Source organism: Sciurus vulgaris, assembly GCF_902686455.1.
Source record: "Sciurus vulgaris genome assembly, chromosome: 1".
NCBI classification, from domain to species: domain Eukaryota; kingdom Metazoa; phylum Chordata; class Mammalia; order Rodentia; family Sciuridae; genus Sciurus; species Sciurus vulgaris.
Window position 1 is genome coordinate 73,296,062 of NC_136461.1, and position 15,497 is coordinate 73,311,558.

Sequence of the window (15,497 nt, forward strand, 5' to 3'; positions counted from 1 at the left end):
AAGATTCTATCTCACCCCAAGTAGAATGGCAATTATCAAGAATACGAGCAACAACAGGTGTTGGCGAGGATGTGGGGAAAAAGGTACACTCATACATTGCTGGTGGGGTTGCAAATTAGTGCAGCCACTCTGGAAAGCAGTGTGGAGATTCCTCAAAAAGCTTGGAATGGAACCACTATTTGATCCAGCTATCCCACTCCTTGGCCTATACCCAAAGGACTTAAAATCAGCATACTACAGTGATGCAGCCACATCAATGTTCATAGCTGCTCAATTCACAATAGCCAGATTTTGGAACCAACCTAGATGCCCTTCAATAGATGAATGGATAAAGAAACTGTGGTATATATATATATATATATATATATACACAATGGAATATTACTTAGCCATAAAGAAGAATAAAATTATGACATTTGCAGGCAAATGGATGAAGTTGGAGAATATCATGCTAAGTGAGATAAGCTAATCCCAAAAAACCAAAGAATGAATGATCTCTCTGATAAGTGGATGATGATACATAATGGGGGGTGGAAGAGAGGCAAGAATGGGGAAAGGATGGACTATATAGCAGAAAAAGAGGGGTGGGAGGGGGAGAGGGGTGGGAGGAAGGAAAATAACAGAATGAATCAAACACCATTACCCTATGTAAATGTATGATTACACAAATGGTACGTCTCTACTTCATGTACAATCAGAGAAACAAGTTATACCCCACTTGTTTACAAAAAAAAAAATAAATTAGTTGGGATTGGGGAACAACAGATTTGTATACAAACAATAAAACAAATATCCCAGTACAATCTGCTCATTGGAAGGATCCTCCTACACTTCCGTACCTTCTCTTATATTCCATCTGAGATAAGCCTTAGTTTAGCTTTTATTATTAAAAGTTGTTTGCTATAATAGGACTCTTTTCCTGCCTACTCTTAGGGTACCTGCATTCCTCCCTCCCCTTGCGCATGTTCATGGATTTGGAGAAAATACTCATGCTCCATGAGGACCTACAGCTCCGCTGGTCCTATTAAAATGAAAGCCAAATCTCTGGTCTTAGAACTCCTCAGTCTGTATTCAAGGTGCTCCCTAATGCTATCTTCCTTTTCTGCCTTATTTTCCAATAGGACTGGGAAGCTGAATTATTGTTTTATTGCACAAGACCTTGAAGGTCACGTTGAGGAGTACAGATTTAATTAAATAGATCAGTTATTTTCAAAATGTGTTGTTTACTCAACCAACGTTTTCTGAGTGCTTACTACAAACTGGGCATCGTTTTAGGGCCAAAGGACACAGTAGAGAAGAGACAAATTCCTGAATTTATAAACAAGCAAATAAGAATTTAAAATTGAATTATAATTGCTTGCTCTATTTCTGTAAGGTATGTCATTGGGATTATAATTGGAATTGCATTGAATCTGTATAGCACTTTTGGTAGTATGGCCATTTTGACAATATTAATTCTTCCTATCTAAGAACATGGGAGATCTTTCCATCTTCTAAGGTTTTCTTTAATTTCTTTCTTTAGTGTTCTGTAGTTCTCATTGTAGAGGTCTTTCACCTCTTTTGTGAGATTGATTCCCGAGTATTTTATTTTTTTTCTAGGCTATTGTGAATGGGGTAGTTTTCCTAACTTCTCTTTCTAAAGATTCATCACTTATGCATAAAAATGCATTAGATTTATGTGCATTGATCTTATCTCCTGCTACTTTACTGAATTCACTTATGAGTTCTAAAAGTTTTCTGGTGGAATTTCCTGGTTCCTCTAAGTATATAATCATATAATCAGCAAATAGGGATAGTTTGAGTTCTTTTTCAATTCGTATCCCTTTAATTTCTTTGGTCTGTCTAATTGCTCTGGCTAGAGTTTCAAGGACGATATTGAACAGAAGTGGTGAGAGAGGGCATCCCTGCCTTGTTCCAGTTTTTAGGGGGAATGCTTAAATAGCTAAAGCAATCCTTAGCAGAAAGAGCGAAGCAGGGGGTATCGCAATACCAGATCTTCAAGTCTACTACAAAGCAATAGTAACAAAAACGGCATGGTATTGGTACCAAAATAGAAAGGTAGATCAAAGGTACAGAATAGAGGACACGGACACAAACCCAAATAAATACAATTTTCTCACACTAGACAAAGGGGCCAAAAATATGCAATGGAGAAAAGATAGCTTCTTCAACAAATGGTGCTGGGAGAATTGGAAATCCATATGCAACAGAATGAAACTAAACTCATATCTCTCACTGTGCACGAAACTAAACTCAAAATGGATTAAGGACCTCGGAATCAGACCAGAAACCCTGCAGATTATAGAAGAAAATGTAGTCCAGATCTTCAACATGTCGGTTTAGGACCAGACTTCCTCAATAGGACTCCCATAGCACAAGAAATAAAAGCAAGAATTAATAACTGGGATAGATTCAAACTAAAAAGCTTTCTCTCAGCAAAGGAAACTATCAGCAATGTGAAGAAAGAGCCTACAGAGTGGGAGAAAATCTTTGCCAATCGTACTTCAGATAAAGCACTAATCTCCAGAATCTATAAAGAACTCAAAAAACTCTACTCCAAGAATGCAAATAACCCAATTGACAAATGGGCTAAGGAAATGAACAGACACTTCACAGAAGAAGATCTACAAGCAATCAACAAACATATGGAAAAATGTTCAACATCTCTAGTAATAAGAGAAATGCAAATCAAAACCACCCTAAGATTCCATCTCACCCCAATTAGAATGGCGATTATCAAGAATACGAGCAAAAACAGGTGTTGGCGAGGATGTGGGGAGAAAGGTACACTCATACATTGCTGGTGGGGCTGCAAATTAGTGCAGCCACTCTGGAAAGCAGTGTGGAGATTCCTTAGAAAACTTGGAATGGAACCACCATTTGACCCAGCTATCCCACTCCTTGGCCTATACCCAAAGAACTTAAAATCAGCATACTACAGAGATACAGCCACATCAATGTTCATAGCTGCTCAATTCACAATAGCCAGACTGTGGAACCAACCTAGATGTCCTTCAAATGATGAATGGATAAAGAAACTGTGGCATATATATACAATGGAATATTACTCTGCCATGAAGAATGATAAAATTATGGCATTTGCAGGCAAATGGGTGAAATTGGAGGATATCATGCTAAGTGAGATAAGCCAATCTCAAAAAACTAAAGGATGAATGATCTTGCTGATAAGCGGATGAGGACATATAATGGGGGGTAGGAGGGGTTAGGGTTAGGTTTAGGGTTAGGGATAAGGAGGGTGGTAAGAATGGAGGAAGGAAGGACTGTGTAGAGGGAAAAGAGGGGTGGGAGGGGTGGGGGGAGAGGGAAAAAAATAACAATGAATCAAACAACATTGCCCTATGTAAATTTATGATTTTTAATAAAAATAAAAAAATAAAAAAAGAACATTGAATATAAGGGAATAAGAGGACTTGTATTTATAGATTGTCTATGAAGTAAAAGACACATTACTGAATTCTTTTAGGTTATTTTATTTGATAATCATGACTTCTTTATGAGCCAGGAATAGTGGTGCACTGCTGTAATCCAAGGGACTTGAAAGGCTGAGGCAAGAGGATCACAAGTTCAAGGCCAGTCTGGGCAATCTAGCAAGGTCTTGTCTCAAAATCAAAAAAAGAAAGGACTGGGAAATGTAGCTTGTGAAAACAGTCCTGGGTTCTATTCCCTGCCCCCTGCCCCCATAACGCATGTGCACATACACACACGCACAAAACAGTTGTTTTTTTGGCTAAGGCATGGTCTGGAAGATTTCCTGTAGAATGTTGGACATCATAGGAGGCAGGTAAGATGGGTTAGGCGGAAAGATGGTGAAGGTATTCGCAGAAGAGATTTAAAGAATCATTATGGCTTTTATTTGAGGCTATATACACTAAGTATAAGAAATGGAAAGAACCATGGCATGTATATACTCTGAGCTACCTGTATCTGTTTACATGGTCAGATTATTTATAAAGAATTTGTCATTGAATTATCGCTCAAACCAGAGACTATTTTAGAATTTGTAAGATTAATTCATTAAGATCGTACATAAGAAAAAAAGAGTACTTCCATTTACTTTCTGCTTTCATGTATACATGATGCCTTACCAGATAAATTTTAGTTAAATAAAATAAGTTATTATTCTTAATTCTATAAGGTAAAGAGGTGTATTACAGACATACATCAAAATAATGTAAGTATAAAATATCATTTAAATCTTCTGGACTTTATAGTTGACTTGAGGTCCACTATGCCTGGCAGGATTTAAGGGTTCACCAACACTACCACAGCTGCCTTGAGTCTGGAGCAGGGAATAGAGCTCCAGATCTCTTCTTGTTGCTAATGAGTCCTGCATGATGCATATCTATATTAAAACATCAGATTGTTCCCCATAATATGTACAGCATTTATGCATGAATTAAAAGTAAATAAATACAAATATATGCTAAGGAAAAAAGACTAAACCAAAAGGTACTTTCTCCAAATTGGGGTAGTAGGTCCTAGAAGCAATAAAAAGTGACCAAGATTTTCAAAGCATGATCCCTGTCTCTTTGAACACATAGATCTTAGGCATTTTCCTCCATTTCAGAATTTTAAATTTAAGTGAAGGCAAAGAATTCTAAACTCATAGTCTGTGCTTTAGAGACAAACAGAAATGTTCTTCATAGCTATTTGAATTTGGTGCCTTAAGTAAATAAAGGTTGGCCTCAGAAAAAAGTGTAATGGTGAAGGAGATTGGGTGTTTCTCTCCATTCACTTTCAGACTTCTTCTCATTCCCCTTTACAGGTGAAGATGATAGCTGCAGGTAAGTATTAGAAATAGCAACAATATGGTCTATGCCATCTGTTAACAGAAATAACTGATGATTTGGATATTATATTACTATCTCCAGAATTATTTCTATGTGAATATATTGAAAGCAACAGCTTAAGTGTTACATACCTCTGGATTTAAAACCTGTCTGTGCCATTGATTATCTGTAGTTGTGGACAAAATACCAAATTAATTTAGTACTCTCTATTCTAATCTATGAAATCTGCATAGGGATATTATGTAGAGTTAAGGAGATTAAGGGACTCAATGTATATAATATCTAGTTTAGGGTCTGGAAAGAGTAACATTTAAGAATTATCAATTGATATTATAATTATTCTCAGTTGAAAAATACACAAATTTTATAAACAACTATAATTCACAAATTAAAAAGTAAATGCATAAATAGAAGGAAGATCAATAGAACAGAAGAAGGAGATCAGGTGGAGGGAGGAAATAAGGGTAAGAGGATGTATTGGGGAATGAAATAGAGCAAACTCTGTTACATGCATTTATAAATATGTCAAAATGAACCCCACAATTATATGCAACCATAATGCCCTAATAAAAAATACATTGAGAAAAAAAATGATAAAATTATGGCATTTGCAGGCAAATGGATGAAATTGGAGAATATCATGCTAAGTGAGATAAGTCAATCTCAAAAAACCAAAGGACGAATGATCTCGCTGATAAGTGGATGATGACACATAATGGGGGGGGTGGGAGGGGTTAGTGTTAGGGTTAGAGTTAGTGTTAGGGAGGGGGCAAGAATGGAGGAAGGACTGTATAGAGGGAAAAGAGGGGTGGGAGGGGTGGGGGGAAGGGAAAAAATAACAGAATGAATCAAACAACATTACCCTATGTAAACTTATGATTACACAAATGGTACACCTTTACTCCATGTACAAACAGAGAAACAACATGTATCCCATTTGTTTACAATAAAAAAAAAGAAAAATAATATCCATAACTAACTTCTCAAGCAAATAGAATAGCTGCCCTGTGGCTATGAATAGTAATGTAATATCTGTATTACAGCATCTTCAACTAATAAAATGGATACCTTGGACCTTTGATATTAATGTACTATCCATGCTATAGAATCAAAACCTAACATAAAATGTGATATGTAGCCTTTATTTAATGTAATATCTCTATTTAAACAGTTTAAACTAATGTAATATATGTCCTGAAACCTTATATCCTAATATGATATCCCTATTATTGCATACAAGGCTAACATAATAGCTGACATTTGAACTTTAATATTAATGTAACATGTTTACTATACACTGTAAAAGTAACATAATATCTGTCCTCTGGCTTTCATTATTAGTTTAAATCCATACCTCAGCATCTAAAACTAATAGCTTCCCTGTGGCCTTTAATGCTAATGTAATATTCATATTATAGTATGTAAAACTAATGTAATAGTGAATCTGTGCCTTTTAATATTAATATAATCTTCATAGAATAGCATCTGAAACTTATATAACTGCTGCTAGACTTCAATGTTAGTCAAATATCTATTCTCTGGCCTCTAAATCTAATATAGCAACTGCCCTCTGGCCCTTATTCTTGATATGATATCCATATTACATCATGGAAAATTGATATCTGCTCTGTGGCTTTAACATTAATACATGCATATTGTCACATCTAACAGTAATAAAATAGCTGTGTTGTGATCTTCAAAAAAAATTGAATTATAAAATGAAAATAGGTAGTCAAGTATAATGAAGAAAAATAAAGGATGTTACAGGACTAGAGAGCATCCAAGGTGGGGAGCACGACTTTAGCTAGAGCATCTAAATCTCTAAAAAGTGACCAGTGGTTAGACACCAGCAGGAAAGCAGACTTCAAGGCATGCAAGTAACTGGGGAAAGGTCACTGTGGCAAGTGTGGAGGTGCTAAGGGGCAGGGGGTGTTGGTGGTGCTTGGAATATTCAACGGTTAAGCAAGTGAAAATTAGAAAACAGTGATTAAAGAATGAATTTTTAAGTGTGAGGGTCCCTCAAGATTTTGCTCTAATAATTTCCCTCATCTTAAAATTTCTCTGGTACTTTCAGTGCCTTGTTTTCTTCTTTCTGCCTGCAAGAAATTCTGCTTAACTTTTTTTGGAGTTAAAAAAGAAGATGGCAGAGAGATTTTGAAAAGGAATGACTGATCAAATTCTAAAATGCTACAAAAAACAAAATCTGAAGCAAAAATGTGTCTACTGAAATCAAGCACTTAAAAACTCCTCTGCCACCCAAAAGTTCTATGTGTTTCTTGGATATTTTGTTACTAATTAACTGTTCAAAAGATGACACCATTAATAGAAAAACAAATTAGAAATATAAGTTTGTTTGGGGTAGGGAGGGAGGAGCGTTGGAACACGAGAGTTCAGTTATGGAGCATGACGAAGCAGATATCTCCAAAGCTAGTAACAAAAGTCAAAGTTTAGAGAGTTGGCAGTTGACATAGGATAAAGCTTCAAAAGTGGTCCCAGACACAGAGCTACAAATTTAGAATAATACAAAATAGCTTGGTTCAAAAATGGCAAACAATTTTGGATAAAATAAGATTTATTGGGTGCATAGATCTATATGTAGAAAAGACTGCATTTAGCTGAAAGAAAGTCTACTAGTTTCTTATCCTGGCATAGCTGAAATAGTTCAAACTATACTTTTTAAGATGAAGGAACTAAAATCTGCGCATATTAAGTGAGTTGCCTGACTTTAAATGTCCAAGAACTTTCAATAATTGTGCTTGATTAACTTTATATTTTTTCACATGTCAAAAAGAAACAAGAGTTAAATTTTGTTAGCAAGTGAATTCAGATTGGAATAGAGGACCTTAAACTTAGCAAACCTTATAGAATAAATATTAAACATTCACGAGTACAATGATAGTAATTGAAATGAACTTTGTCCAAAATTCACCACTCATTATTAATGTTTTACATTAAAATGATATTATTGAAAAAACATTCCCATATTTATAATTTTGCTTACTAAGCCAGGATTATACAGGGAACAAAGAAAGAAATTTCTGTGCCTACAGTGAAAAAGATAACCAGATTGAATTCAAGAAAAGACCTAAGTATTGCAATTATATTAATTAAAGGTCATAAAGGCTAAAGTAGCTAGTTATGGGTTTAAGTCTGGCAGAATCCTTGGAAAAGCTGATACTTTTCTATGCTTTAGGCAAAAGCGAATTAATTAACTAAAGGCTTAGCTTTATCAGCATCTGCAAGTTCCACTCTGGACTGCTTAGTATATGCCTGCTTTGACTCATAAGCTTTAGGAAATTAGGCAAGTCTCATTACAATAGGTACCTAATTTGGCATGAATTAAAAAAAAAAACTGCATTAAAATATCTCCTGGATATTTCATGGATATTCTCTTGGCTAGGATAAAAAAAAATCTAATCTTTTGTTTATTTTCTTAGGAAAGTCAAAATAGGCTACGCTGAGCTATTAGTGGGTTTTCAAAAGGAGAGTAAAATTCTGATAGCTCAACTATGTAAACAAGAATGTTTTGTAAAGTAACAAACTACTTGAAAGGTAGGTAATAATCCTATAGTTAGTCAATTAAGTGAATGAACAATTTGGTCCCAAACACATTAGATGAGGAGACAGGACCATTACTTCGTATAAATGCTAAAATTAAAAGGAAAAAATAATTAACTAAAGCATTAACATATACTGCATACTCATTTAAGAAGACTTTTATGAGAACTCCAAACCCATTTCTATGACTCCTATAATAAATTATAATAGGCTAAGTATCTATGAATGAAGGAAACAGCCCTTAATCACAGAAAAACTATAATTTGGACCCATATATTTATATTTCCTTTAAACCATATCTGTCTATCTTTGCCTGATCCCTCTATTAATTTTAAGTCACTCAACATGCCTCACTAACGAGCCAGCAGACTTTTCTGGCTCTTGATTTACACGGCTGGAACCAAATGTTCCATTAAACAAAACTGACACTATCAGTAATTTTGGTAGAAGAGATTCGTGCTATAGAGTACTTCAGGAGAGGAAACCACAGAGGAAGCTGCGTATGTCACTTGGAGTGCTCCAGGCATTACCTAGCACTGAATCTAAATGTACATACACAAGGTATACATTTCCTCACAGGGGTCCATATTCAGAATTTTTGTCGTCAGTCCATATTGGATGAAGATAGCTCAAAATGAAAACGAGGCAAAAGTCAACAATATCTAAGCAACATTCTCCAAGGTGAGGAGCTATTTTTATTGAACACATCATTATGAGGAGATTTTTCTGAGGTTAGTGTACTTCTTTAATTGTATTACTTACTCTTAGACCTTTAGGACCTTGACTCCCAGGTGGTCCTCTTGCTCCCACATGACCCTACATGTTGCAAATTAAAAAATCAGTTATAGAATTCCCAGGAATGCTATCAAAATAGTAGTCATAGTCTTTCTTATCATATAACACGAATTCTCCTTAGAAATTTAATAAAATGGATTGGTTTCCTTAAAATATGCATTAATTATCAAATACCACATTTTGTGGTAATATTCAGCTAATGTTCAGTTTTTGAAATATTCTACTATTTAGAGAAATGTCATTTTTAGATATTTATGCCCTAAACAAAGAATGGCAAACTTATTTAATACTGATTGATCAAATAGTTTATAGCAGAAACACACCTGGAGTGAAGGAAGGAGATATTCAGCCCACTAGACCAGTCTAATATAGCCTGGTCCATTCAAGAGACAATGACCATCATTATATATTCCTTTACTATTATTTTAGACAGTTATGATATTCTTATCACCTAAAAATAGATTTTTTTTCCTGAAGCCATGAAGAATGTTATAAATGTTTCAGATTAGCATATCCTAAGAAATAGCCTGTAATGGAAATTAAGTTTATTAAGTCAATTTATTAAGGCAATTATAATGAATTAGTTTTATTCTTTATAGTCTTTAATAAAGGCTTATTTGGATAATAAAATTTATCAATGAACATTCAGTAGATAAAAATGTACTAAACTTTAGAATTTATTATTCATTTATTTATTTTTTATCTGACTAAAAGAGGCTAGCAACTGTGCACCAGACCAGCCGTCCTGATTTTAGAAACCAACCACATGTCTATGAATATACTAGAAAATTAGATCTGCTTTAAAAAACAGGAGCATCACAAAACAGTATAAACCATTTCTGAAAAGAAAAGTTCTGCTCAGGGAATCACAAGACTGATATTTTTCTTATTCAAGTTTGCAATAACTATCAAATTCTGATAAGCAAAAATTTTCTCTTTAGGGAAAAGATTTCATTATCTTCCTGTAAACAACAGATGGAATATTTTCAAACCTCAAGGTTTTTTTTAATAAAGGTATATTTCCTATTTAAACTGGTTGAGAATATTTGCTATTTTCTAAGAAAATATGTTGAAATTTATGGTTATGAATTTTTTGACCATTTGGTCTTACTTCTGGTCTTGATTAGTCAACAGTTTCTTATATATGTAATTATTCTGAAGAAAGTTTAAGTGTTTTTTTACTTTAGGTTACAGAACTGAAGTTGGTTAACATGCCAAGTAGGGGAAAGGAAATTCAAGATGCTGTCACATATTCCAGACTGTTTTGTATAATTAGGGAGAGCAGCAGTCTCCACTAGTTTATAGGATTTTTTTACATGAATTTTACATGAAGTTTAAAAAAAAGCAGCATAACAGAAGAGATGGATTTAAATTAAAGCAGACATTCTAGAAGGGATCATATAGTATATTCTGTACTTACAGGTAATCCCAAAGGGCCCATGGATCCTGGAATCCCAGGAGGACCTGGATATCCCTATGATTTAAGTACAGTACGAAAAACACAAAACATTTATTGCATTTAGTTGTTTTCACTGAGGATAAACCAGCTATTATGAATAGAACAAAAAAGAGATAACTTAATAAGCTCTTCTTCTCCTAGCCAAGATATAAGAGGCCACAGAAAAGATTTCTGCAGAAAGACCACATAACTCAAAAACATGTTCGCATATATTTGTATTCATTTATCAGAGGGTCTTTGCCTGGAAAAGAAAATTGCTAAGTAGGTCACATATTATAGTCTATTGAGAAGAGAAAAATCATTTTATCTTCTGTAGATTATAGTATCTTGTGCGGGGTGTTCGTTATGTTATATACATTAAGAAATTATATCTTTTTCAGGGAGGGCAAGGAATTCTATAAGGAATGTAAATGTGTACAAATATGTTTGTCTTTCAAATTTTAGAAGAAGCACACATTGTATGGTATTAACACTGATTCTGAGAATGGTTTTAAGAACTAATGATTCCTGAAGTTGATTAGTTTTATGATATGTTTTCTAGCCAAAAGCAAATGGAGATAGCTAAAAAACAAAAACAAAAACAAAAAAAAACTCACAGAGCTTTTCTGAAAAAAATAAGAATAAATTAAAAAAAAATGCAACACATGTAAGTTTTTTCAGCTGTTACATAAAGTAGAGTAAGACGAATTCTGAATTCTGAGCTTTCAGGTGTCAAAAAATTACCTCAGGATCACAAACTCATGGAAAAGTGGTAGTGATTACATGTACCACATAAATTTTAAGCTGTAGGAGAATTAGTAGAATTCTAATTGAATTTTTTTCTTAGCCAATTTATGATGGCTTAACTCTTCTCCCAAATTATGCATGCTTTTAGTGCCTACTTGTCACCTGTCATTGTGTAAGATAAACCAGTTTAAAAGAAAATTCTAATAGAAATTTATTATACAATAGCATTTTTCACTTAAATTTCAGTCAAGGCAATTATACCTCTGAAATGTTTATCTTCATTATTTTCTTCAGAATCATGTTTTTAAAATCACTGATCTCTTACCATAACACCCTTTTCCCCCTGGGGACCTAGTGGGCCTGGACTTCCACGATCTCCCTTTTAAAACAAGAAAGAAAAGACAATAACATTGAGTCATATTAATTAATCATAATTGAGCTAAGGATAGAAAGTCCTCAGAATAATACTGTAAATGCACATCTCATCCTAATATTCAGTAATTTTAAAATTCAAAAATTTTGTATTTTTATCCTAAATTGCAAGACTTTGAGTACAATAAAAATCCTCTGAAGATATTTTTAAGGGGAAAAATACTAAAAGTCTTATTAAAATGAAGAAAATAGAAATTATGGTTGAACAGGATTTAATATTAAGCATGTATATGCTAAAGCTTTTAAGTAGATGTGCTTACAATTTTATGAGACAAAGCATGAGAACAGTGAAACTATCAAAACATATTGAAAAATTAACTAACTTGTATAACCATTGAAAGAAATTTTACTTTTTAGTTTGTCTACCACAATTAAGTGCCACAGAAGTAATTCTGGAGACTCAGGACAATCAAACCTACTTTAACAGATTAAAAAGATAAATTTGATTCACAATAAAATTTCAAGAATTGTCAAAACCCAAATATAGAAGATTTAACCCAATGTAGAAGTAACTAAATCAGAATAAAAGATTATGAAATTATCTAATTATCTCACTGTTGATTGAAAAATCAATAAGTATATATTTTGAGCATTTTGTACAAAATGAGAGTTAGAAGAAATATATAAACACAAATTCTACTCTCAAGTAACCACAGATGGGATATTAACAAAGATGAAAAATTATAGAACAACAGTTTTTTTTTAAATTTTTTTTTTACAACTGCTTTTTAAACTGTGTAGTACTTATTTTAACTCCAGGAATGAAGAAAGAAAGGTTAGAGGAGTCTGGAGAGAGTTTGTAGAGAAGATGGCAATTCAACTGAGTCCAACAGTTTGGTTTTGAATAAATAGGGAGGATATGCTAGACAAAGAAAACAGAATGGAAATAGGAACAAGAATATATGAGAGAGGGGGAAAAAGAAAGATAAATTGATAACTTATTCTCTTTCAAAATTGCTTCCAATTGGGGCTTACTATCATAAAGTAGATTTAAAGAATATTTAACCATACATCAAAACTGTTTCATACTTCTTTCAAGACCATATCCTTACAACTAAAAAGATACTGTTTTAAAAATTAGAAGTAAATATGTTATTAGCTATATCTCAATATATTTAAGAGTTTCAGTAGAGGTAATATGTCAGACTTATGAATGATTTATAATTAATATAAAATAGCACGTGAAACTCTCTCCTTGGAATTTAGCTTAGAATTCTTACTATAAAACAAAACAAGGTAAGAGGTTACCTTTTCACCAATGCTTCCAGTTATCCCAACTTCTCCAGGTAAACCAACAGGTCCCTTTTAGGAGAAAAAAATGTAACATATTACATTGCTGTTGTAGCATCCTGGTCTTAAATCATCCATAATTAATTTGTTTCTTTCTAGTCATTATGGATTTTATTTTTTAGTAAAATTTCTCCTCATATAGGTACACAGCCTATGACTTTACATTAGAATTAATTTAAGTCCATCAAATACATGTATGTGTATGTGTGTGTGTGTGTGTGTGTGTGTGTGTGTGTGTGTGTGTGTGTGCGTGCGCGCCAGGCACTGTGTGACAGGCACTACACTGGGAGGCAATGAGACTGTGTGACAAGCACTATGTGACAGGCACTATACTGGGAGGTCATGAGTTTTGCATTCAATTATAAGCTCTGCCCTTGTGAATTGATAATTTATTGGACGTTACAAATTTCCTATAGTTTTTATATCTGCTTGATGTGGAGACATTAGTTTAAGAAATCATTTCTATGATTTTTTTTTCAAAGCTCCTCAATACATGACAGAACAATATGTGCTTTTTCATTCATTCATTTACTCAAGAAATATTTGGCACTTACTCTGTGCCAGTCACTGTGCTAGTTGCTGAGATTTCATTAGTCAGCAAGTCAGAACTTAACCCTTGCCCTGATGAGTCAAAAAGCAACTAAACTGAAATTAAATAATTATATATTAAATTAAATAATTATAAATTATGACATAAACTCAAAGAGAAAACTATGATGCTTATGTGGAGAATAAAAGAGAAGGCTATTTTGCAAAAATGGTCAGAGAAGGCCAGAGGCCAGGCATTTAATCTGTAATTTGAAGAACAAGAGCTGGGTGTGGTGGTGCATGCCTATAATTCCAGTGATTGGGAGGCTGAGGCAGGAGGATCACAAGTTCAAAACCAGCCTCAGCAATTTAGTGAGACCCTGACTCAAAGTAACAAATTAAAAAAAAAAAAAAGGGCTGGGGATGTAGTTTAATGGCTAAGTGACCCTGGCTTCAACTTCCAGTACCAAAAACAAACAAATATGAGGAAGAAGGAAAGGCCAGCTAGCCAAGTAAAGAAAGGAGGAAGAGTATACTAGGTAGTACAAATAGCTTAAGAAACGAATTGATGTGTCAGAAAAAGTGAAAGGAAACAATCAGTAACACTGTTTGAGAGTGAATAAGACTCAGGGTTTATCTACCTTTGTCTTTGTGTATTTTCTATTATTTCTCCTTTAAGCAGTAGAGAAAACAAAAAGAATAACAAACAAACTTTAGAACATCTCTTTCCTATCTAAAGTTATAAGAAAATTACTTTCTACTTTTATTTAAAGGCATGAAACATTTTCTTTTTCCATAGCAATCAAGTAAAGACTCAGATTCTCATATAATATTTATTTGCATAGAAAAGCACAGAGTCATGAAAAATTAGCTTTCTGGGTAGAATCTAACCAAAATTAATACATGGGGCATGATTTTATTTATATAGATTCATGTCCTAGTTCATATCAATATCTAGCTAACTAGGTATCAAATGATCCTGGGTATATAACATAAATTAAGCATGTTCTATATGTTTGATTAAATTCTCAGAATGGCATATTTATTAGAATTATCAGAATACCCTTTGGCAGATGAAGAAGATGAGTTAAGTGACTTGCTGATGCAGAGAAGTTTAAACAGTATGGATGAGTTTAAGTGGCTATTGAGCACTTTAATTGTGGCAAGCCAAATTGATATGTACTATAAAAGAGACCAGAATTTGAAGACTTATTCCAGAAAAAAATGCAAAATATCTAATTAATGATTATACTGATTATTTATAAAAGTAGCACTTTAGATATACTGGTTTAAATGAAATTTCACTCAAATCAATTTCACTTCCTTCTTTATTTTTAAGTGGCCATTAGAAAACTTAGACTTATATATGTGGTTTTCATTTGGGACTTGTGTTATATTTCTCTTGGACAGTGCTAATCTATACTCTTAAACACTATGCTAATATTATTGCTTATATCCAGTTGGAAGTGATCTAATAATTTCCCTTTGTGCTTTTTAAATTTATGTGAGTAGATACTTTCATTCAGATGCAATTAAAGATCCTTGCCTGGATCCTTGTTTTAACAATAAATATCATTTTTTATATTTCCGGAGGCTTGGAAGTTCAAGATCAAGACACTGGAAGATTCAGGGTCTGGTGAGGGACTGCATAGTGGGTTCATAAATTGTGGAGTCCTCATGACCTCATTACCTCCAAAAGTCCCTACCTCCTCAAACCAAAATGATGATTAGGATTTCAACATATGATTTTTGGGGGAGAAAAGAACATTCAGTCCATAACAACTCACCAGGTAAACAATTCAACCAATTCAATTGACGCAGAAAAAGTGTTTGACAAAATACAACACCCTTTCATGCTCAAAACACTAGAAAAAACAGGAATAGTAGAAACATACCTC

General features: G+C 33.6%; 1 protein-coding gene across 6 annotated transcripts in view; it reads right to left on the reverse strand.

Moving 5' to 3' along the window:
• COL24A1 (collagen type XXIV alpha 1 chain) overlaps positions 1-15,497 on the reverse strand; it is a 375,093-nt gene that overhangs the window by 123,973 nt on the left and 235,623 nt on the right. For 5 of the 6 annotated variants that reach the window (XM_079139420.1, XM_079139419.1, XM_079139416.1 and 2 more), the window contains 4 exons: positions 13,030-13,083; positions 11,675-11,728; positions 10,585-10,638; positions 9,132-9,185 (listed from right to left, as the gene is read on the reverse strand). In XM_079139420.1, the coding sequence (XP_078995546.1) occupies positions 9,132-9,185; positions 10,585-10,638; positions 11,675-11,728; positions 13,030-13,083 (216 nt within the window). The remainder of the gene's footprint in view (positions 1-9,131; positions 9,186-10,584; positions 10,639-11,674; positions 11,729-13,029; positions 13,084-15,497) is intronic. The other variant, XM_079139418.1, reaches the window with a different exon arrangement.